This window comes from Lontra canadensis, unplaced genomic scaffold (genome assembly GCF_010015895.1).
Source record: "Lontra canadensis isolate GAN:19392208 unplaced genomic scaffold, GSC_riverotter_1.0 scaffold41, whole genome shotgun sequence".
Taxonomy (NCBI): domain Eukaryota; kingdom Metazoa; phylum Chordata; class Mammalia; order Carnivora; family Mustelidae; genus Lontra; species Lontra canadensis.
Window position 1 is genome coordinate 12111701 of NW_022631035.1, and position 24524 is coordinate 12136224.

At 38.2% G+C, this 24524-nt stretch overlaps 1 protein-coding gene across 2 annotated transcripts in view; it reads right to left on the minus strand.

Moving 5' to 3' along the window:
* The window catches only part of CEP112 (centrosomal protein 112), a 406944-nt gene that overhangs the window by 209418 nt on the left and 173002 nt on the right, over nt 1–24524 (minus strand). For both annotated transcript variants that reach the window (XM_032870788.1, XM_032870789.1), the window contains one exon: nt 11414–11521. In XM_032870788.1, the coding sequence (XP_032726679.1) occupies nt 11414–11521 (108 nt within the window). The remainder of the gene's footprint in view (nt 1–11413; nt 11522–24524) is intronic.

Consider the following 24524-nt stretch of genomic DNA (forward strand, 5'->3'; position numbering starts at 1 on the left):
TCCCAGCCAGAACAAGGACTGGCCAGCACGTAGAGCCGGTTCTCCCTTTCCTCTCCAGTGAGCCTTCGACAGCCTTCGACACGTGGCTGCTGAGGTTCCGGAAGCTCAAGGAAGCACAAGGGGAGAAGGCCGGAAGTGCAGCAGCGGTCACGGAGGAATGCCAATGCCGGGAAGGCCGTGGGGGTGGGAAGCTAGTACACTTCTCTGCAGTCTCCTTCAACACTTTAAAACAGTCACCTGCCACGCACAGGGCGTGAGCGGCAATAATGACCCTAAGCTTTACTACTTTTTGAAAAACTAGCTACTATTTTCTGTGTGTTTATCTGCCAGATCTCAATGAAAACCCAGGATTTGTTCAGGGAGTCAAATCCTTCCCGCTTTTTCTTCGTCATTTAATAACGGTCAATTCAAGCTGTTCAACTTGAGAAAATTCACTAACTAAGAATTCACCCTCTTAGATAGAGTTCAACATTTTGGGGAAAAACATGTCTTTACTGTACATTTTAGTTTTAATTTATTTCACCTTCTATCTGTTCCTCGAAAACACATTCAGTTTTCTTGACCTGGCACATCACGGCTGCTGAACAATAGGAAATACAAAAATCACCAGTTTCTCGGCTAGTATGGAGTTTAGAAAGACAAGCAAATCAACCAAGCTATAAACTCCTCCAAATATGGCCTATCCTTTTACTTCCTTTTTACTTTCCACACATCACCTACTCCAAGGCTCCACGATCACTTATCGTTTTGAATGGAACAGGTGGCACTCAGGAACAGTCGAACGGAAGCAGTCAGAGGGGAACTACTTCGTCTTCCTTGTCATCAACTGACGTGTCTACCTGCCTGGTCTCTGCCTTTCCTGTGACTCGAGTGGGTGGCTGTCCTCGTTGTCACCTCAGCCCTGTCCCCTGCGCCATGCCATCCTCTCTTGCCAAATCAAGCCCTTGCTCCCACAATCATCCCACCGCTGCCTACCTCATCGCCGTTTTCTTCTCCAATAGATCATGCTCATCGGCAAACAAACATTTATACTTACCTCATTTTCTAAGAACTTTCCATTGGCCCTACATATCCCTCAAGCTTCCACCTCATTTTTCTGTTCCCCTTTCTTTCAAAACTCCTCAAACAGGATGTTCGTATCCCATTCTGTCTACACAGGCTTTTGTTCCCACATTCCACTGAAACTGGCCTTGACAAGGTGGCGAGAGGCCTTCTTACCAAATCCAATGGTCAGTTCTCAGTCGCCATCTAACTTCCCCTGTTGGCAGCCCCTGAAACAACCGGCTGCTCACTTCCTCCTTCGGAAAACACTTGCTGCACATGAGTTATGTGAAACCAGACCTTCTCAGTTTCCCTGCTCCCTCACTGGCTACTCCTTCCCAGTCTCTTGTTTTTCCTCCGTCTCTTCCCCATCTCTAAGCACCACAGTGACCCTGGGCTGAGGGCTGGGACTTCCTTTCTCTTCTCTCTCTACTCATGGGTCCATGTCTGTCACCATCATTCACCTGGTTGTTCGGCCGGAAAACTGATGAGTCCCGCTTGAGTTCCCTCTTCCCCCTCACACTCCATTTCATATCCATTAACAAGTCCTTCCTGCCAAATACATCCACATCCCAATCTGACCACGTGCCATGACCCCCAACACAACCCTCAGGTCCAAGCCATGGTAATCTCTCAACAGATGCCTGCTATCTCTCCTAACTAGCCCTCTGACCCCACATCCCTGACAACGCTCCACACACCAGCTAGAGAAATCTTTATTTGTTTTTTTAAGATTTTTATTTATTTATTTGACAGACAGAGATCACAATCAGGCAGAAAGGTAGGCAGAGAGAGAGGGAGAAGCGGGCTCCCTGCTGAGCAGAGAGCCCGATTCAGGGCTCGATCCCAGGACCCTGGGATCATGATCTGAGCCGAAGGCAGAGGCTTTAACCCACCGAGCCACCTAGGCAACCAGGAGACATCTTTTTGAAACTCAGACCACTTTTTGCTCAAATGCTCCAATGGCTTTCTGTCACACTCAGAAGAAAACCTAAACTTTCCACCACAGTCCATAGAACTTGATATAAGCTGCCCACAGCTTAACCTTGACTCCTAACACTCTCTCCCTAGCTCACTCCATTCTAGTCACATACCAATCCATTCTCTCTGCACAAAATATTCTTTCCTTACTCCAAGTTTTATACAGTTTCCTCCTTCCCTTCATGAAGGTTTTAATTTGAGTATTACTTCTTCAGAGCCTTTCACAGGCCACATCTAAAATAACACCTTACGTGAAACAACAACCCTATATAAAATTGCCCTTCACTCTGAACACCTTATCCTTTCATAGCAATTATCATTACCTTACCTTACTTTTGGGGGAGAGAGAGAGAGAGAGAGGTATTGCTGTTGTCTCCTCTACCATAAGAACAGAGATGCTATTTTGTTCACGCCACATCCTAAACACTGGGACAATGGTTAGCACAAAGTAGGTGCTCAATAAACATGTGTCAACTAACGAATGATTGGAAAGACACTGCTTCTATTGCAGACTTCTGAGGTATCTAGGGAATTGGAATCATCAATCAGCCATATCACTACCTAGGAAATCTTTTTTTTTTTTTTTTTTGGTAGCTTTTACTTTACTTTCTTTTCTTTTTTTAAGAGAGAGAGCACATGAGCAGGGCTGGGGGAGGTGGAGGCAGGTCCCGAAGGGGAGGGAGAGAAATAATCTTAAGCAGGCTCCACACCCAGCACAGAGCCCAACATGAGGCTTGATCTCATAACCCTGAGATCCTGACCTGAGCTGAAATCCTGAGACAGATGCTTAAGTGACTGAGCCACCCAGGTGCCCCATAAGAAGCACCTTTAAAGAAGTATCCCTAAAACACAACATACATACTTCATACCACAGTTTTTGAAAAGAACTCTGTTCATCTTTGCCCACTTAATTCCCACGCCATATAAAAGTGCCATTTGTTTTAACCTAGATGAGAAAAGTTACAAACAAACAACTAGGAAAAGGAGGCCTGCTTTAAGTATACCCATATTTTTAGACTATGTTACCTAAAAAATCAAGGTAACTGAAATATTTACAAGGGAAAATTGGGAATTGCATGCTATCTGCTAATTAAATATCTCAATTGATCCTAAAACTTCTCAACTATTTATCTTGCATAATTTGTCTCATCTTTACCCTGTCTTTGCTACCAAAATACTTTGAAGTTTCAAATAAGAGTAACATGTAAGCAGCCAGTCCCTTCAGTGTTTTTTATGATCATTAACAATAAGTATTTATTCTTTCCTGAGAATTTGATGACTTGTTTATCTGTTGAACTACATTTCCCTTTAAAGGCTTTGTAGTGAAAAGAGAAGATATAAAATAGAAGACTAAAGAATGATACGATGGGATTGCCAAAAAAATCTCCATAGTTCAGGAAATCCTAGCATGCCTGGTTTGTTGTTTGTTTCCAGCTTGAATGAGGTTTGTGCAGACAATTAGAATTGTCTTTTTGTTCCAATGGGTTATACAGGAAAGAAACAGGAAATCTTGATGAAAGCTTGGGCTTTACAGGATATTTGTGTGAGTGTTTAGCCCATGCGTTTGATGTTTTTCTCTCCACATCTGCTCACTTTATGCCTGCATTCTGGCAAAAATATTTTAAAATACCACTTTGCTTTTTTCACTTCGTTTCAGTTCCTGGCATGATGCTTTCTATACGGGAGGGGGCTCAGAAATGAAAACCGAATAAGGAAACTGAGACCCCAAAAGCACAAGTCATTCATTTCCTCTGGACGGCAATTCCCTCATTATCAAATGGGAGGATGAGGCCAGAGAAGTGCTTCTAAACTTTTCCACCAAAGTACCTCCAGCAGCAGTGAAAACAAATAGCACCCCTCTGGGCGATCTGAGGGCATAGCCCGAAGCAGACTCTGCAAGCTGGAGGTTTCTTTGAAATGTCCTATTTCATCTCAAAAATTCATGAGAACTGTGCATTTTTCAAAACAGGAAAGTCTCTGTTTGTTTTAATATGATTGTTACCTCAGTAGTAAAACTGCTTCACTTTCCCACAAAATAACCAAGTGACTCCAAGCTTCCAGGAAGCCTGTATGTGGCCTCACACACCCCCTGGCCCTGGCTGACCACCCCAGGATCACCCACCCCGGGCTGAGTGGAGACAGGGGCCTGGGTGACGGGAGTCTACGTCCTCTTCCCGTGTATTTCACATTTTATAGAAAAGTCAGACAGAGTAAGAGAGATGTCATCACACTTGCACAAAATGGCAGCTGATAAGGGAGGCAGAAGCCCTGAAGGACATCCAGCTAGACAGGTAGGTAAGTAAACGGGTCAGTGGTGGGGCCAGAGATCTCTCCATCTGTTGCAAGATACACACACGGGCTGAGTGTCTCATCAGGCAAAAGAACAGACAATCACAGAACACTGGTTTCAAATGGGACCTCAGCGGTAGGCCAGCCCCCCCAATGCACAGCGTCCCCCTACAACACTCCCAAGGTCTACTTCAAACTTACTTTCTCCCAAGATAAACCGCTGCACATTTGAATAGTTATTTAGGAAAGAATGACTTTGAAATGACTCAAAATATGCCTCCCAGTATTATCTACACAGGGGTTCCATTTTTGCCTCTGGGAAGGGCAAGGGGAGTCTGTTTAGAGTGGAGGATAGGAGCATGGCTGGGGACCAGGGTCTGATTCTGTCACCTGTTAAGGGTGTGGGAGCTTGGTCAGGTCCCTTAAGAGGCGCTTCAGTTCCTACATCTAGAAGATGGGGATAAGACATAATGGTCTCGGGGCGCCTGGGTGGCTCAGCGGGTTAAGCCTCTGCCTTCAGCTCAGGTCATGATCTCAGGGTCCTGGGATCGAGCCCCACATCGGGCTCTCTGCTCAGCGGGGAGCCTGCTTCCCCCTCTCTCGGCTGGCCTCTCTGCCTACTTGTGATCTCTCTCTGTCGAATAAATAAATAAAATCTTATTAAAAAAAAAAGACATAGTGGTCTCTGCCTCACAAGACCACTGTGCGGAGGGAGGTGGCTGAAATCCTACACATACCCAGAAAGCGGTATGTGGCCCCGAGCCGGTCCTTCTAACTCTGCCTACTGGGACATTCCCACATAGACTGATCCTACTATTTCCTAGATGGCAGACCTTGAATTTAAGAACCAATAGATATGCTATTCTCCGTAGTCTTATTTTCTCTTGGTCAAATTCCTTTAAATAATTTCTCTGACCGAGTTCCAAGTCTTTCTATATTCTGGAGACTTTCATTTGAACACAGCTTTGCCAGTGTCCTACTTAAAATGTAGTGACCAGAATGGACATATTCCTTATGCGACCTGATATGGAAACAGTGCACTGGGCCCATTAAGCCATCATCCCAAGTGTGTTTTTCTGTCTGCCTCGCTGTTTCCATCATTTATACTCCTCACCCACCCCACCCTGCCTTGTGTTTTTTCCCAATAATTTTTTAAATCTAAGCATAGGATTTTATGTTCAATCCTAATAAATTTAATCATCTTCATTTCAGCTGTTTAAAGCTTCAGAGTACTGGTTTTCATGCTTTACTTGTTAACCGCTCCTCTGAGCTCTAGGGAAGCAGGGAAATTTAGGTCTGTCTCATCATCCAGTGATGGAAACACTGAGAAATCTCACTTGAAGTCGATAATTGGTCATTCAGAGATGGCCCTTTGAACCATCACGTAGCCACATAAAATGCACCAATACCTAAACAGTGTTTTCCCACATCGCCTTCATGAAGGACCTTACCAGATGGCTCAGTGATGCCCAGCACTACTTGCCTTATCTACCAGCCTGAACCTCCCCCCCCCCAATTCAAAGAAGGAAATGAGCTTAGTTTAATCGGCTTCATTTTTAGTGAACTTGTGCTAGCTTGTAGGGACCACAGCTATACACCTATCATTTCTCATGATAAACTTTCACAGTAAAAATCTTAACAACTTGGAGTGATCTGGGGGAATACTGTTCCCGTTAATAAAATTTTCTGCCAGAAAGGTTTTTAAAAAGTTGGTATATTATCACATCAATAAATATTCTCCTAAAATTTACTGGCTCATATTCCTCTTGCCTTTGTCTTTCCCTAGTGAGTTACTGCCTGGAATCTTCAATCTCAACACCGAGTCTAATGAACATGCCTATAGATATAAGAAGAATAAAATGGGTGAAATCACTAAGATCTGAGAGATTCTTGTGTGAGTTTTTAAAAAATTCGTGTCACACATTTGCATGACACTTGTACCATTTATCCCTTTTTCATGAAAATGAAGTACAGAAAAATTAAAGCAACAGCAGGCAGTTTCGTTTCTTTTCTTTTTTTTTTAAGATTTCATTTATTTATTCATGAGAGACAGAGGGTGGGGGGCAGAGGCAGAGGCGGAGGGAGGATCAGGCTCCCTGCTGAGCAGGGAGCACCATGTGGGACTCAATCCCAAGACCCTGGGATCATGACACTTAACTGACTGAGCCACCCAGGTGCCCCCCACCTTTTTCTTTCTTTCTTTCTTTGCTTTTTTTCTTTTCTTTTCTTTCTTTCTTTTTTTTTTTTTTTTGAGAGAGCATGAGCAGGGCAAAGGGAGAGGAAGACAGAGAATCTTAAACAGGCTCCACACCCAGCACGGAGCTGGACATGGGACTCAATCCCTCAACCCTGAGATCATAACTTGAGCCGAAATGAAGAGTCAGATGCCCAACTGACTGAGCCACCCAGGCATCCCAACAGCATGTTGTTTCTATTAATAGTATCAATTCTTTAAAAAAAATAATTTTCCTTATTAAGTATTTTTAAGCAAGACTATACAAAGACAAAACTTTGGTAGATTTTTAAAACTATCATTCTGAGAAAAGCCTTTGAAACTTACATTCTTTCAAACAAGTTTATGTAAGTGTATTTCAAGTTTTCATTTCAATTCAAGTTAGTTAACATATATGGTAAAATTGGTTTCAGGTGTAGAATTTAGTGATTCATCACTGTGTAAGTATATTTTTAAATTAAAAACATGATTGTCACATTAAAAAAAAAACAATCATGGAGTGCCTGGGTGGCTCAGTGAGTTAAAGCCTCTGCCTTCGGCTCAGGTCATGATTCCAGGGTCCTGGGATCAAGTCCCACATTGGGCTCTCTGCTCAGCAGGGAGCCTGCTTCCTCCTCTCTCTGCCTGCCTCTCTGCCTACTTGTGATCTCTGTCAAATAAATTTTTTAAAAATCTTTAAAAAAAACAACAAACAATCACAATGTGGAAAGTAGGGAGTATAGAAAAAGCATCAACCATCATTCCATCACCTAAAAAATAATTAACATTATTGTTTGAATATTTCTGAGATTAAAAATAATTGGGTTAGTGGTGTAAATACTTCTTATGACTCTTGGTAGATCCTGCCAAAATTCTCTCGAAAAAGGCTCCATTAATTTAAATGCCATCAGCAATATATGAAGTACAAATTTCACTAAACTTTTGTCAACTTTAGAGGTATATCATTTTTAATTCTAATTTGCATTTTTATTAATATAAGGCCGGAGATGTTTTACATGGTCATTTATTCAATTTGTTTCTTATCTGTTTCTGTCCTTTGCCAGGACATTTGTTGGGACAGTAATGATTTTCTTATGATTTGTGCTAATTATTTTATATGCTAATTATTTTTATTTGTTATAAATTTACCAATTTCATAAGAGAGTCATTCTTTGTCTATCACATTCATTGCAAATAGTATTTGTTTTAACTTAAAATAATTTTTATTTAGTCAAATACTAATTTCCCATGGTGGGTTTTTCTTATGTGCCCAACTTTAAAAAGCCCAAGTTGTGCCAAATCAATCACAAAATAAAAGAAAATCAGGCACTGAAGTCACTTGGCTTTTTGATTAGAAATTTGTCATCTATAGGGTGCCTGGGGGGCTCAGTGGGTTAAGCCTCTGCCTTTGGCTCAGGTCATGATCTCAGGGTCCTGGAACTGAGCCCTGTATTGGGCTCTCTGCTCAGCAGGGAGCCTGCTTCCCCCTCTCTCTCTCTGTCTGCCCCTCTGTCCACTTGTGATCTGTCAAATAAATAAATAAAATCTTAAAAAAAAAGAAATTTGTCATCTACAAGGTTATCATCAAAATGAAAATATAATTTTAGAAATTTATTTTTTTTGAGAGACAGAGTGAGTGAATGGGGGGTGAGAGGCAGAGGAAGGGGAGGAGGGGCAGAAGGAGAGGGACACAATGTCCAGCAGACTCTTCACTGAGCGCAAAGGCCAACTCGGGGCTTGATCTCACAACCCTGAGATCATGACATGACCAGAGCTGAAACCAAGAGTCAGACGCTCAACAGACTGAGCCTACCAGACACACCTGAAAATGTAATTTTTAAAAGTCTTAAAGAGATTGCTTCTCTCCCTTATACTCACCCTGAAACACAATAGCTGCTCAGTCATATCTGTGTCATAGAAACAGTTTTTAACTTGCTGGGTTTCCTCTCTTCCCTGTTCCTCCACCAGCTTACTCAGAGGAACTGACATTTTTCTTGCTTCTATCTTTGCTTTTAATATTGCTTTTAATCCCCAAATGATCTCAATTATACCTCATAACTAAAGCACAATAATATGTAACGCTTTTTGCCCTTCCTTAATATTCTTATTTATAGGGCCACCTGGGTGGCTCAGTCATTAAGTATCTGCCTTCGGCTCAGGTCGTGATCCCGGGGTCCTGGGATTGAGCACCACGTTGGGTCCCTGCTTGGTGGGAAGCCTCTCCCTCTCCCACCCCTGGTACTTGTGTTCCCTCTCTTACTGTGTCTCTCTGTCAAATAAATAAATAAAATCTTTAAAAACATTCTTATTTATATTTGGTCATCTTGGTTTCCTTCTTATCCCCACTTCCCAATCCAATTAATTATTAAACAATGCAATGAATGTATTTCTAATAATATCAACTCAGTCACAGAAACATAATGTAATAGAGGTTGGAAGAAATAGAAGAGAAAGTTTCCGTTCCCTTGTAGACTACACTCCATTCTGGGAAAAAAGAACTCTATATGATATCTTACAATACAAGAACTGATTTAAGTGTACAGAATAATGAGATGATTAATGCCATAATTTCAGAGAAGGAAGAAATGGGTGCAGGCCAGGAAGGTCACAAGACATTTTAGGTAAGTGTTGGAGCAGGAAGCAAGTCTTGAAACCCAGGCATGATTTACACAGACAGAATGGAGCAAGATAAGGCAGATAATACAAATAACAAAGAAGGACCAATTTGCAAACTTCACACCAACATTATGAAAGTAACTCGGGTATTTTTACCAACATTTTATGATAAGTGAACAACAACAACACACAGCCATAGGGTCACATGTCAGATCAGATTTCCTTTTCATGGAACTCAACTGAGGCCCTAATTGCTACACTTAGGAGTAGGATTCAATTTAGTAATCACAAGGGATCAATTAGTTTTTGATGTATTAGCCACTTATAAGGAATTGCAAATATAATAATAAAAAAATTACTCAAGTTTTCAGAATAAAAAGGTTCAAATATTGTCTTTAGAAAAAAAATTTTCTTAACTTAGTGATTAAGCTAATTAACATTTTTCCAGATGTTAAGGAAACAAGGCAAGCAAATTAAACAAACAAGTAAAAATTAATAACCACCTTGAATATTCTAAGAATTAGCAGGAATACATTTTTAGAGAAGATGAAAATAAAAATTTTTTATAGAATAAATAAGACACAGAGCACTGAGAGCAAAATCCAAACCTCTTACGCTGCCCCAGACATCCTGGTCCTAGCCCAAGCGGAGTTCTCACCCCCTCTCCTACACCTGGAACCTTCACCTCCACACTTGTGCTGAACCGGCCTTTTCTGCCATTTTCATTCCTCGAACACTTCCAACTTGCTGTCATCTCAGATCCGTGCACTCTCTGTTGCCCCAGCCTAGAATACTTCATGAGACTTCATGGCTAGCTCACCCAGAGTTTTCAAGATTCTTAGCACAAAGCTCCCCAGCTAGGAGGGATTCCCTGACCATCCATCAATGCTGGTAATCCCCTTCCCACCTCCACCCAACAAGGCTTCTGTACACACCTTCTTTCTCCTTCAGAAATCACTTCGAAATTATTTCGTGTTTTGTTTTGTCTTGTTTTTTATTAATAGCCTGGCTGCCTGCCCAAATTCAGTAAATGCTCTGTTAGCCATTTGGATATCTGCTCCAGAGAAATGTCTGTTCATGTCTTCTGCCCATTTCTTGACTGGGTTGTTTTTTGTTCTTTAGGTACTGAGTTTGATAAGTTCTTTATAGAAACCCGATGACCCAGAAATTGCACTACTAGGTATTTATCCAAAGGATAGAAACATAGTGATTCAAAGGACACATGCACCTCAATGTTTATAAAGCAATGTCCACAACAGCCAAAATAAGGAAAGAGCCCAGATGTCCACGACAGATGAATGGACAAAGAAGAAGTGCCATATGTATATAATGGAATACTACTCAGCCATCAAAACAAATAAAATCCTGCTGTTTGCAATGACATGGATGGAACTAGAGAGTATTATGCTACGTGAAATAAGTCAATCAGAGAAAGATAAGTATATGATTTCACTCATATGTGGAATTTAAGAAACAAAACAGGTGAACAACGGGGAAGGGAATGAAAAATAAAATGACATAAGAACAGATAGGGAGGCAAACCATAAGACACTCTTACCACTATAAAAAACAAACTGAGGGTTCCTGGAGGGGAAGTGGGTAGCGGGGATAGGATAACTGGGTGATGGGCATTAAGAAGGGCATGTGATATAAGAGCACTGGGTGTGTATGTGACTGATGAATCACTCAATTCTACCCTTGAAACTAGTAATATACTATATGTTAATTAAATTTAAATAAAAAATTTTAAAAAATTATTATAAAATAATGTAGTATATGCACTGTGAGAAAAGGACCATTGTCAGTCTAACTTACTGCTCTGCCCAGAATCAGGACATGGTAGGTACCCAAAACTAATTCTTAAATAAATGAACAAGTCAGACTTCTGCTCTGACAGGAACAGAAGGACACAAGAATCACAATAAATGCTTCAATTAAACATGTAGATTAACAAATCATTGGAATAGATTTCAGTGAAGAGCTAATTCCTATTTCTGGATTTTACTGAAACATTTTGCTTTAAATGATTCACATGTATTAGTAGTAACATTCTTAGTAATATCATCATTGTGCAAGGATTTGATGTTATCATGAGATATTTAAGGTTTTATTTTTAAGTAATCTCTATACCCAATGTGGGTCTCAAACTTACAACCCCAAGATCAAGAGTCACATGCTCCACCAACTAAGCCAGATAGGTGTCACGAGATTTTTAAAAGAGAGATTATAAATGCATTTAAAAATTCAATGGCATCATCAAAATGAAAGACCAACCTGCTGTTCATAACGTTGCTTGACATCCTCCAGCTGCCATAAAAACTCCTTTGATTGTTTCTCACGAAGAGACTTGGATCTAGTTAGATCTGCTTCCACTTTTTCCATCTATAAGATTTAAAAATCAAATATATTTTTAAACAAGAAATTAATTTTTTAATTTTTTTATTTTTCATGCTTTTGTAATTTGTCTATTCATTAAAATGGCAGATTTTAAATACCCTTTATCAATCATAATGGTGAACTTAAAAATGATAAGAAAATGAAAGCTATATCAATTTATTTACATATATTTAATAGTTTAAGCCAGGGAAATTAATACTGTACATACTTTATTAAACTCTAATGTTATAATAACATTGTAATGGAAATATACTTCTGAGCATTCAAATATTCAACAAGAATTTTTAAGGCCTTGGCATGTGCTGAAGGGGAGAAAATATTTGCAAGTCATATACGTGATAAGGGACTTGTATCAAGAGTATATAAAGAATGCTTACAGCCCAGTAATAAATGGGCAATTATACTTGATTTTAAAATGGGCAAAGGAACAGAAAAGGTATCTTCTCCAAAGAAGATATACAAATGGCCAATAAGTATCTGAGAAGATGCCAACACCACTGCCATTAGGCAATTTCAAATTGGAACAATAAGGACATACCACTTCATACCCACTATCAAAGGATGTTTTAATCCAGACCGATTATATCAAGTGTTGGTGAAGATGTGGAGAAATCAGAACCCTCATACCCTGCTGGTGGGAATGTGAAATGGAAGATGGTTTGGCAGTTCCTCAAAAGGATAAACACGGTTACCATATGAGCCAGGAATTCCACTCCTTGGTGAGAAATTAAAACACACATCCACACAAAAACTTGTGTATAAATGTTCGTAGCAGCATTATTCATTAGCCAAAAAGAGGAAATAACCCAGATGTTCATCAATGGATAACAGATAAACAGAAAGAGGTCTATCCATACACAGGAGTATCATCCAACCACAAGGAATGAAATACTAATACATGTTATAACATTATAACATGGATGAACCTTGTAAGTGCTATGCTAAGTGAAAGGAGATGGTTGCAAAAGACTATGTGTTATATGATTCCATTTGTATTAAATATCCAGAAGGTAAATCCATAGAAACAGAAAGCAGACTAGTGGTTGCCTAGGGTGAGAGGGAATTGGGGGGTGGGCACTGACTGCTAAAGTGTATCAGATTTCTTTTGGGGGCAATGGTAATTTAAAATTGATTGTGCTGAGGTGCCTTGGTAGCACAGTGAGTTAAGCAAATGACTCTTGGTTTCAGCTTGGATTGTGATCTTGGGGTCATGAGATGGAGCCCCAAGATAGGCTCCATGGTCTGTGTGGAAGTCTGCTTGGGATTCTCTCCCTCTCCCTTGCTACTCCCTCTCCCTCTGTCCTTTCATCTCACTCTGCCCCTCCTGCTCATGCTCTCTCTAAAACAAATGAATAAATCTTTTAAGAAATTGATTGTGCTGATGGCTACACAATTTGTGAATATATTAAAAATGATTCAATTGTACACTTATAATGAATTAATTGCTGTATGTGAATTATATCCCTTTTAAAATTTTTTAAGTAGGCTCCATGCTGGGTAACATGAGGCTTAATTTCACCACCTGAGATCAAGACCTAAGCTGAGAACAAGAGTTGGGACACTTAACTAATTAAGCCACCTGGGCATTCCATATGTGAATTATATCTTAATAAAGGTGTTATTATAGAAAAAAATAAAAGTCAAACACTATGCCATATTCCATGAGGTCTCACATGATCTAATCCTAGGTACCTCTCTCCATTCATCTTTGCTACTCTATATAACCACCACTACTCCAGCTCACCTGCCTCCTTGCTGGGCTGGAGACATGCCAGAGATGCTCTTGCCTTGGTGTCCAGCAGCTTCCCCTCAGATGGTCACACGGCTTCTTTCTCAAAGTCAAGTTTCTGCTTAGATGTCATCTTTGTACTGAAGCCTCCCTGACCAGCCTATTTAAATTGCAGCCCACCTCCCAGTCGTCACAGTCTCCTTTGCCCTGATCTACTGTTCCTTTTTATCACAGGACATATCACCTTCAAGTATACTATACAACTTACTTACTCCTTAGGGCTCATTTTAATGTCTGCCTCACCCATGGTAAAGAAACTCCACATTCACCCCATGTATCCCAACGATTTAGCCCCCAGCCTGGCACCTAGAGGGCCTCAGTAGTCAAATGAAGAAGAAAAAGAAAAAAGGCAAACCAAATGTATGAAACTAAGTTTGAGATCTGATGAATAAGTAATTTTCAACATTTAATAGTGCAAGAGTTTCGATAACATACAAGATCATGTTGAATCTGACATTTCTGTCACATACAAAATTAGAGATAATGTATGATTTTCTCTGCTCTTGCCAGATTCTTGTTTATATGTGCCAAGAAAGAAATATTCTTACAGATAGGAATGAAAAATTGCTTCGTATAATATGAAAATCACACCTTATATTCCTAGTACAGTTTTTCATTTGTCTTTCTTGCCCTGATTTGATTTTGTCTCAGAAGATGTTTTTCTTGAGACAACTGTCAGTTAATGTGACAATCATCTTACCACTGGCTACTTTATATTATTTATTATTCTGCTGCTGCACTGATAAGTTGAGATATTTCTTTTTCTTTCTTTTTTTTTTTTTTCCCAGCTTGTATCCAATGCTCACTTGCGGGTTACCTTTTGGTAACTGCTAGGATTGGACAAAACATGAATATTAGGGGAAATGAACCCTAAAAGTCCTTCCTTCACAGTTTTTCATCTTAAATTAAAAAAAAATTTCAAATGCATTTACTCAAACATGATTAAACTTTAAGGCTCTAGGAACAAAGCTGTTCAGCGAAGAGCACCCGGTCACACTGGATGAGAACAAAATATGGCCACTCACTGCTGTGCTATCCAACAGCCCATTCCAGATTCTGCTTCTCACATCCAGATCTGAAGTATCTACAAACTACAGCATGAAATTTAGCCTACTTCTTTGTAAAAATCCAAAGGGTGCAACCCTAATACTAAGTCATCGGCTTCCAAATTCAATGATCAGAGTTAAAAGATTATTGATCTACAGGTAGTGGGTATTGTGGTCATGAATAAATTTACTAAGAAATTACTCAAGTGCACTTTGTTTTCTTTTGTTTCTAACTCAAGATGTGGGTTTCAAGGCTCTCTTTCCTTCAGTGGTTTTCACATCAGACCTCAAGCAGAAGGCTCCTTAGCTTGTCCTCAGCAGTCTGCGCTCCCTATACTCCAAGATCCTTGGCTTTTCCCAAACGAGCCATGTCTGTTCTTGATCCTAGCCTTTTGCTCTTTGCACTCTCTGGAAAACCCTTTTGTGTTTTCCCTCACCCAAACTGATAGTCTTCAAGGCTGACTCAAGTTTCCTCTCCTCTCTGTGAGGTGTTCTTTAATCCCACCAACTGACTTAAGTGCCTTCCTTCTCTCTACATTCAAGGACTCAACATCTATTTTCATAGCAAGCTGTGTTTCTCTGTATAATATGGAAGTGTTTCAAATGTGTGAGCTTTGTTTATTCATCTAGATCATGAGCTACCAAATAAAAGGAACTATGATTTATAATTCTTTTATATCTTAATTATTAATTAGTATGGTATGCAGAATAAATATGCATTAAATCCTCAAGGATGAATAAAATGATTCACAAAAGCAAAAGGGGATGGAAAAAAGAGAAGGTACATCAAGGAGGGAAGATCTGGTTTATTTAGGACTTTTAAGACAGATCTTCACATGAAGTTGATTTCAAGTTCGTATTTTATCTCGGCACAAATTGACTATTAAAAGTAAATAATAAATACTTAAATATTTAAAATATTTAGAATTTAAAATAAAAACTAAATGTTTTATGTACTCAAAGCTTGTAAAAAATAGAGTATCTTCAAGAAAAAACAAAATCCTCTTCTATAACCAAAACAGGTACGAATTTAAAACACACGAAGACCTTTTATACCTAAACATTAAAACAAATTCAAAGTAAATAACTGATACAAGAAAATGAAAATGCATGTCATTTTAGATAATACTGACCGAAAATGCAAGGCCCCATTCCATTTTCCTTCAATAATTTAACAAAACAATTTAAAAAGTCTTGTAAAATACTTAGTTTGTATAAAAACACAGTGTTCTTAGTTGCCATAGATACAAAAGATTCTGCTTCCTCATACATCATTCCACATTCCGTCCAACTTCAAGTGTTAGGAAAATAACAACAACAGCACTCCTTTATTGTGTAACTCTGGCTTCAATAAAACCTATGAGTAAAACTCGGTGGTCAACTTCAGAGCAAAAAGGGGTTGGGTGTATTTCTGCGAACGTTTAGTGTTTAAAGACAGAAGGCGCGGGTTGGGGGGTATTTTCCTCCTCTGGTGCCTCAGGCATTAGGTACTTGGCTACACAGAAGAGAAAACCCAAGTGACCATGCAGAGCTTAAACGACACAGGCCTTTATGTTTTCCTTGTGCCACAAGTTCAGAAACAGGCCGCTATCCTGGCAGTTCAAAGATGTCAGGGTTAAGGTCTCTGCGATTCAGCCTTCCCATAATAGTTGCAAAATGGCTTCTACAGCTCTGAACATATGCGAAGGGAAGGGCAAAGGGTCCTATAGCTGAGTTGAATAACCTTTTAAGGAGCTTTCCTGCAAGTTCCTGTCAATAGCAAATTAATTATGCTGTTGCGTCTCATTCACTGCAACTACATTAAAAAGTAAGCTCTACCTGCAAGGTGAGAAACTGCAGTTTTAAAACTGTGTCTAATGTTGCCCTAAATAAAATCAGGGCTCTATGAATAAGAAAGCAGGCGTGGACATCTGGCAGTCACTGTCAAATAGGGTCGTAAATTACGCTCTTTCTCTAGTAAAGTACTCTTGTGTAACTATATTTGGAGTAATTCAACATACAATTCACGTTATAATAAGCAGACAGTTGTATGGGAATATACAATTCAAAATATATTTTTGTATTTAATACATATTTAGGTAAACTATAAAAAACTGTCCTTCAAGTATGTTTGGATCAATCGATCGAGCGATCAATCGATGGACAGAAACAGGCAGGCAGGCAGATAGATACAAATGGCAGAAAGGCAGATCATTAATTCTGTGGTTGGCTAAAGACTCTGTAGAAACAATATCCTTAAGAGGGAATACCAATGAACACATTAATTGATTATATCTACAGTTCTTTTGTGAGAAAAAACCATAAACTCATAGAATACAGATGATATCTATGGTACCTGTCCCAATCAGTTTGTGGGAGTTCTTGATCTGCTCTGGATATGAATATTGTACTCCACACCTGAATCTCGCACTCTGAAGTTGCCTTTCCACCCTCTACTGGTCTCTTTTAATGAGCATGTTTTTTTTTATTATTTTAATAAGGTTATAGTCAACGTTTTGGGGTTTTTAATTTTCTATTTAGAAAATCTTTACTAGTTTCAACTATCAAATATGTTTCTACATTTTCTTCTGAAAGTTTTATGTAACAATCACTGAAACTATCACTTGTACATCTATAATCCTGGAATTAATTTTGTGCATGGGTAAAATAAGAGGCAAGATTCTTTTCTTTTCCCCACGTGGCTATCCAATTGACATGGTGGCATTTCCTACAATGATAATTCTTTCCCTACTGTACTGCAGCACTCCCTTCAACATGAGTCAGACTGATCATGTATGTGCGAGTCTAATTTTGAGTCTCTATCTTCTGTAACATTTGGTCATCCTTGTGCCCAAACTATGCTGTATTAATTAGTGAAGCTGAATATTAGTCTCAGTAGCTGGTCATATACGTTGGGCTCTTCTGGATTGCCAGAGCAATTCTTAGCCTTTTGTATTTTCATATACGTTTTAGAATCAGCTGTCAGTTTGTCTCACTTCCCTTCATTCCACCAAAAACAAAACAAAACAAAAAAACAAAAACCAAACAAGCAAAAACCACATACCAAAAAAAAACCTCTAAAACCCAAAAAACCCACTACTAACATTTTGATTTTCAGAACTGTGTTGATTTTATACATGAATGTGGGGAGAAATGACATGTTTATGACATTGAGCCTTTGAATCTGCCAATTTATTCAGGTCTTCTTTTCTTGATAATGTTTTCCAGTTTTTAAAACAGAAGTCTTGCACGTTTTTGCTGGATTTATTCTTTGGTACCAACGTGAAGCTTTCTCACGCTATGACATCTTTTTCAAAGTTTATTTTCTCTTTGTTGGCTGCTGATATAGAAATAAAACTGCATTGTCTAAGTGCTCTTATACTCAATGACTTTACTAAATTCATTACTGTCAACCTTTCAATAAGCAAACATTTAAGAAATTTGTAGTTACAACAAAGACTCCACAATTGCAGATAAATGCCAAACTCACGAGGCTAGATTAGATGTCCCTCCCCTGTGTTCTCTGATTGATGTTTATTCCACCAGTCACACCACTTATTAAATCACACACTTTAATGTGCTGGCCTATCACACAAGCCATAAACATGTCTAAATAATCTCTGAATTCCCAGAAATAACAACAATGGCTGGTATGGAGCAAGTATTCATAAATTTTTAATAAATGAATGAAAGAAGTCAAATCTGTTGTATCCTTGGCCAGTAAGTCAGTAAAATAACTGAAGTATTAAAAAATAATAATGTTACTATTTCATAATCAAAAACCCAATCAGTCAAAAGCAGAAAAAAAAATTGACATATTTTCTGGTCCAATGTCCTCCGTAGATTTTTTTTTGGCTTATTTTTGTCTGCAAAAGAGATTAGTCATTGACGAGTATTACAAAAAAAAGGTTCACTTATTTCTCTTACATTAAGCATTTAAGGATAAAAGTTGAAATTTCTTCTAATTATTCATTTTGTTGTTGCTGTTGTTGTCATTTAATTATGTTTTTCAAAGCCAAATACTTACACATATTCTCTTGATGTTGTCATTTGGAATTGATGAATTATCCTAATAGCCTCTATTGAAACGTTTAAATATAATTTTAGAATTTTACTTCTGCTACTTAATCTCATCTAAAGACAAAATTCCAAATGTTAAAAGAGTAGAGAGATGTCTCCATTATCATCAAAAAGTAACTGAGATAAAATGCTTCTATTTATATTGGATCTTTTATTATCTTAAAACTGGTCTAAAAAAAAAAAAACTTATTTAAAATTACATGAGCCAGCAGGACCCTTAAAGGACAAGAGGACAAAGGTGTAAGTCACAATGAATGGTTCATATGATGACTCTTTCTTTGTCTGTTATCCATTTACACTTAATGACACAAATATATCCAGAGGGAATTCTTTCTTCCTTGTAACTTGAGAATTTTTTTTCAGGTATTCAACAGCAATAATAGGGTGATGAATTAAATTTACAATCTCTAACAATGCAAGAAACTGCTAACCAGTTACAAGTGTAAGAGGAGCCAGAAGCAAACCTCACTAGTCAACAGCCATGTTTCAGAATTTTGTTTGCATGGCAAGCCAGTGGGTTCTCCAAGTCCAAAGCTAACAGCAGGTAGCTGATGACAGTTAAAAGAAAAGGAAAAAAAAAAAAAAAAAGGAATTGAATTTAAAGTCACATATTTAACAGCTTAGCAGCAAATACCATTTAATGAGGATGTACTTTCAAGGGTAGAAAAATTAACTAGAAGTCAAGTGGCTAGTGGAAGCCCCAGGAGGAACTAGTTAGCTGACATTCATGCAGTCAGTTTAAAAGACTAAAAAGTTTCACTTTAGAATTCCTGCCAGTACTTCAAAAACATAGCTGTCTTTTTCAGTCATCTATTTGTTTCACAGAGAATAGGTAAATATAGAACACTATTTCATTTAAAAGTGTGATTATGTATGTATAAGTGGAAAATTCTACCACAGTAGTATGTTTTCACAATTAAAATATGTATATTTTATATAACTAATTGCTGATAGCTAATATTTATAATAGAGTTCACCACTGGAGTAAAAATTAGGTTATTGAAGCAATCTTAAATGAGATAAAAAGTTCTTCAAAGTGAAAGAAACAGTGTGAAGCAATTCTTTTTTAAAAACTTTCTCTGTTCCATTTTTTTAAAACTTTCTCTGTTCCATTTTTCTCTCCTGGGCCTCATTTTTGAAATAGCAATTCACTTTCAAAAACAAACTCAAAGCTTTTATTTTTTTTTTAATTCAAATTCCCATTGTCTGCTATCTGCAGCAGTTTCCAAATGGAAAAAGATGCCCTAAGCTCTACTGGCTTTTACACAAAGATTTTAGTAAGAAGAGAAATGAGCACTTCAAGACAACAACAGAAAAGGAAGACTGTTAAAAATATAGAGTATGGAAAAAATTTGAAAACATTATGATTCCCCCAAATAATGAATCTGATTTTTTAAGCATCTGAGCTATATCAGATGCATACTTTTTAATTGATTGATAATCTGTAGTAGAGGACTTCTAATTGACCATGTTCTGACATATATATTTTACTTAACATTTGTTAAAATTTGCCAGGTAAGAATAATTTGATTTGTGAATTAGCCCAGCTATAAGGGTTCCATCATAAATGATGTTCTTATTGTTAGACTCACATCAAAGATACTTTCTCTATTTCAGAAAATCATTTATTAATTCTCATATTTCTTGTATAAATTTTGATCATAAAAGATCATAGTGTCATCTGAAGATATGTGTACTTTTTCCTTTCCAATTAATATGTTTGCTCTTCCTTTCTTTTCCTCACTCCCTCCCTCCTTTCCTTCCTTCCTTCCTTCCTTTCTTTTCTTTCTTTCTCTCTCTCTCTCTCTTTCCATTTTTTCCTTATTTTGCCTTAGTGCACTGGCTAGAATGTCGAATGCAATGTTGAACAGAGGTGGCAAAAGCAGACATGGTTTCCTCGTTCTTAGGAGGAAAAGCATTAAGCCTTTCAATGTTAAGTACACTAGCCATAGAGTTTTCATATATGTCTGTTATTAGGTTATGTAAGTTTGCTTCCAGTCTTAATTTGCCAAGAATTTATTTTTATCATGAATGGTGTTGAACTTTTTAAATGTTTTTTATGCCTCTACTCAGATGATCATGCTGTTTTCTCCTTTATTAATATGTTACATGGCATTAGGGGGAGGAGTCAAGATGGCAGAGGAGTAGCAGGCTGAGCTGTCATCAGGTAGCAGGAGATCAGCTAGATAGTTATCAAACCATTCCAAACACCTACAAATCCAACAGGAGATTGAAGGGAAGAGCAGCAATTCTAGAAACAGAAAATCGGCCACTTTCTGAAAGTTTATCTTAACAACACCTTTCTTAAAAAAAAAAAAATCTTTTTGAACCTTCATAATTATAGTCATATTTTATCCTTCATTGTATCTAACTTTATTTTTTGTATACACATAGGGTTTTTTCTTCTAAAAAAATTTTGGGATACAACTTCTTCTAATAGATCAAAATATACCCTAAATCTAGCACAGGGTTTGTTCTAGTCTCCAACCTGAGAAAATTCTCTCCACTTTCTTTTTCTTTCTTTTCCCACCAACTTATCTTATCAACTCCTTTTTTAGAACTTTTTTAAAATGTTCATCTTTACAGTCATATTCCATCCCTTCACTGTGTTTACCCTTATTTGTGTGTGTGTGTGTGTATTTTTTTCTTTCTTTAAAATTTTGGGAGGTAGTTTCTTCTTCTTCTTCTTCTTTTTTTTTTTTAAAGATTATTTGACAGAGAGAGCCACTATTTGACAAATAGGCAGAGAGGCAGAGTAGGCAGAGAGGCAGGCAGAGAGAGAGGGGGAAGCAGGCTCCCCGCTGAGCGGAGAGCCCGATGCAGGGCTCGATCCCAGGACCCTGAGACCATGACCTGAGCTGAAGGCAGAGGCTTAAACCACTGAGCCACCCAGGTGCCCCAGGAGGTAGTTTCTTCTAAGAGACCAAAATACTCCCCAAATAAAATGTGTGGCTCTGTTCTATTCACCAGTCTAAGATATATATTTTCTTTTTTTCTTAATTTTTTAACTTCTTTTTACCCCCTTTCTTCTCCCCATGATTTGGGGTCTCTTCTGATTTAATTAACATACACTTTTCTGGGGTCTTTGCCACCCTTTTAGCATTTTATTCTCTCATTCATATATTCTTATCTGGATAAAATGACAAGGCAGAAAAACTCACCACAAAAAAAAAAAAAAAAAAAAAAGAACAAGAGGCAGTATCAAAGGCTAGGGACCTAATCAATACAGACATTGGTAATATGTCAGATCTAGAGTTCAGAATGACGATTCTCAAGGTGCTAGCTGGGCTCGAAAAAGGCATGGAAAATATTAGAGAAACACTGTCTGGAGAAATAAAGCCCTTTCTGGAGAAATAGAAGAACTAAAATGTAACCAGCCTGAAATTTAAAAAGCTATTAATAAGGTGCAATAAAAAATGGAGGCTCCTGGGCACCTGGGTGGCTCAATGGGTTGAAAGCCTCTGCCTTCAGCTCAAGTCATGATCCCAGGGTCCTGGAATCAAGCCCCACATTGGGCTCTCTGCTCAGCAGGGAGCCTGTTCTCCCCCACCCCCCCGTCTGCCTCTCTGCCTACTTGCAATCTCTGTCAAATAAATAAATAAAAATCTTTAAAAAAAAAAAAAAGCGAGGCTCTTACTGCTAGGATAAATGAGGCACAAGAAAGAATTAGTGATATAGAAGACCAAATGATGGAGAATAAAGAAGCTGAGCAAAAGAGAGGCAAACAACTACTGGACCATGAGGGGAGAATTCAAGAGATAAGGGATACATAAGATGAAACAATATTACAATAATTGGGATTCCAGAAGAAGAACAAAGAGAGAGGGGGGGCAAAAGGTATATTGGAGCCAATTATTGTAGAAAATTTCCCTAATATGGCAAAGGGAATAAGCATCAAAATCCAGGAGGGCAGAGAAACCCTCTTAAAATCAATAAGAACAGGTCCACACCCCATCATCTAATAGTAAAACTTACAAGTCTTAGTGACAAAGAGAAAATCCTGAAAGCAGCCCGGGACAAGAAGTCTGTAACATACAATGGTAAAAATATTAGATTGGTAGCAGACTTATCCACAGAGACCTGGCAGGCCAGAAAGAACTGGCATGATATATTCAGAGCACTAAACGAGAAAAACATGCAGCCAAGAATACTATATCCAGCTAGGCTATCATTGAAAATAGAAGGAGAGATTAAAAGCTTCCAGGACAAACAAAAACTGAAAGAATTTGCAAACACCAAACCAGCGCTACAGGAAATATTGAAAGGGGTCCTCTAAGCAAAGAGAGCCTAAAAGTCATAAACCAGAAAGGAACAGAAACAATATACAGTAACAGTCACCTTACAGGCAATACAATGGCACTAAATTCATATCTCTCAATAGTTACCCTGAATGCAAATGGGATAAATGCCCCAATCAAAAGACACAGGGTATCAGAATGGTTAAAAAAAACAAACCCATCAATATGCTGTCTACAAGAAACTCATTTTAGACCCAAAGACACCTTAAAGTGAGGGGGTGGAAAAAAAATTTACCCTGCTAATGGACATCAAAAGAAAGCTAGGGTGGTAATCCTTATATCAGATTAATTACATTTTAAGCCAAAGACTATAATAAGAGATGAGGAAGTACACTGTATCATACTCAAAGTGTCTGTCCAACAAGAAGATCTAACAATTTTAAATACCTATGACACTAACATGGGAGCAGCCAACTATACAAACCAATTAATAACAAAATCAAAGAAGCACATCGACAATAATACCATAATAGTAGGGAACTTTAACACTCCCCTCACTGAAATGGACAGATTATCCAAGCAAAAGATCAACAAGGAAATAAAGGCCTTAAATGACACACTAGACTGGATGGACATCACAGATATATTCCAAACATTCCATCCCAAAACAACAGAATACACATTCTTCTCTACTGCAAATGTAACATTCTCCAGAATAGATCACATCCTGGGTCACAAATCAGGTCTCAACTGATACCAAAAGATTGGGATCATTCCCTGCATATTTTCAGACCACAATGCTCTGAAGCTAGAACTTAATCAGAAGAAGAAATCTGGGAAGAACCCAAATACATGGAGGCTAAAGAGCCTCCTACTAAAGAATGAATGGGTCAACCAGGAAATTAAAGAAGAATCGAAAAAATTCATGGAAACAAATGATAATGAAAACACAATGGTTCAAAATCTGTGGGACACAGCAAAGGCAGTCCTGAGAGGAAAATATATAGCGATACAAGCCTTTCTCAAGAAACAAGAAAGGTCTCAAATACACAACCTAACCCTACACCTAAAGGAGTTGGAGAAAGAACAGCAAAGAAAGCCTAAACCCAGCAGGACAAGAGAAATAATCAAGATCAGAGCAGAAATCAATGAAATAGAAACGAAAAGAACAGTAGAACAAATCAACGAAACTAGGAGCTGGTTCTTTGAAGGAATTAATAAGATTGATAAACCCCTGGCCAGACTTATCAAAAAGAAAAGAGAAAGGACCCAAATTAATAAAATCGTGAATGAAAGAGGAGAGATCACAACCAACACCAAAGAAATACAAACAATTATAAGAACATATTATGAGCAACTCTACGCAAGCAAATTTGACAATCTGGAAGAAATGGATGCATTCCTAGAGACATATAAATTACCACAACTGAACCAGGAAGAAATAGAAAACCTGAACAGGCCCATAACCAGTAAGGAGATTGAAGCAATCATCAAAAATCTCCCAAAGAACAAGAGCCCAGGGCCAGAGGGCTTCCCAGGGGAATTCTACCAAACATTTAAAGAATTAATTCCTATTCTTCTGAAACTGTTCCAAAAAATAGAAATGGAAGGAAGCCTTCCAAACTCATTTTATGAGGCCAGCATTACCTTGATCCCAAAACCAGACAAAGATCCCATCAAAAAAGAGAATTATAGACCAATATCCTTAATGAACACAGATGCAAAAATTCTCACCAAAATACTAGCCAACAGGATCTAACAGTACATTAAAAAGAATATTCAACACGACCAAGTGGGATTTATTCCAGGGCTGCAAGGTTGGTTCAATATCCTCAAATCAATCAATGTGATAAATA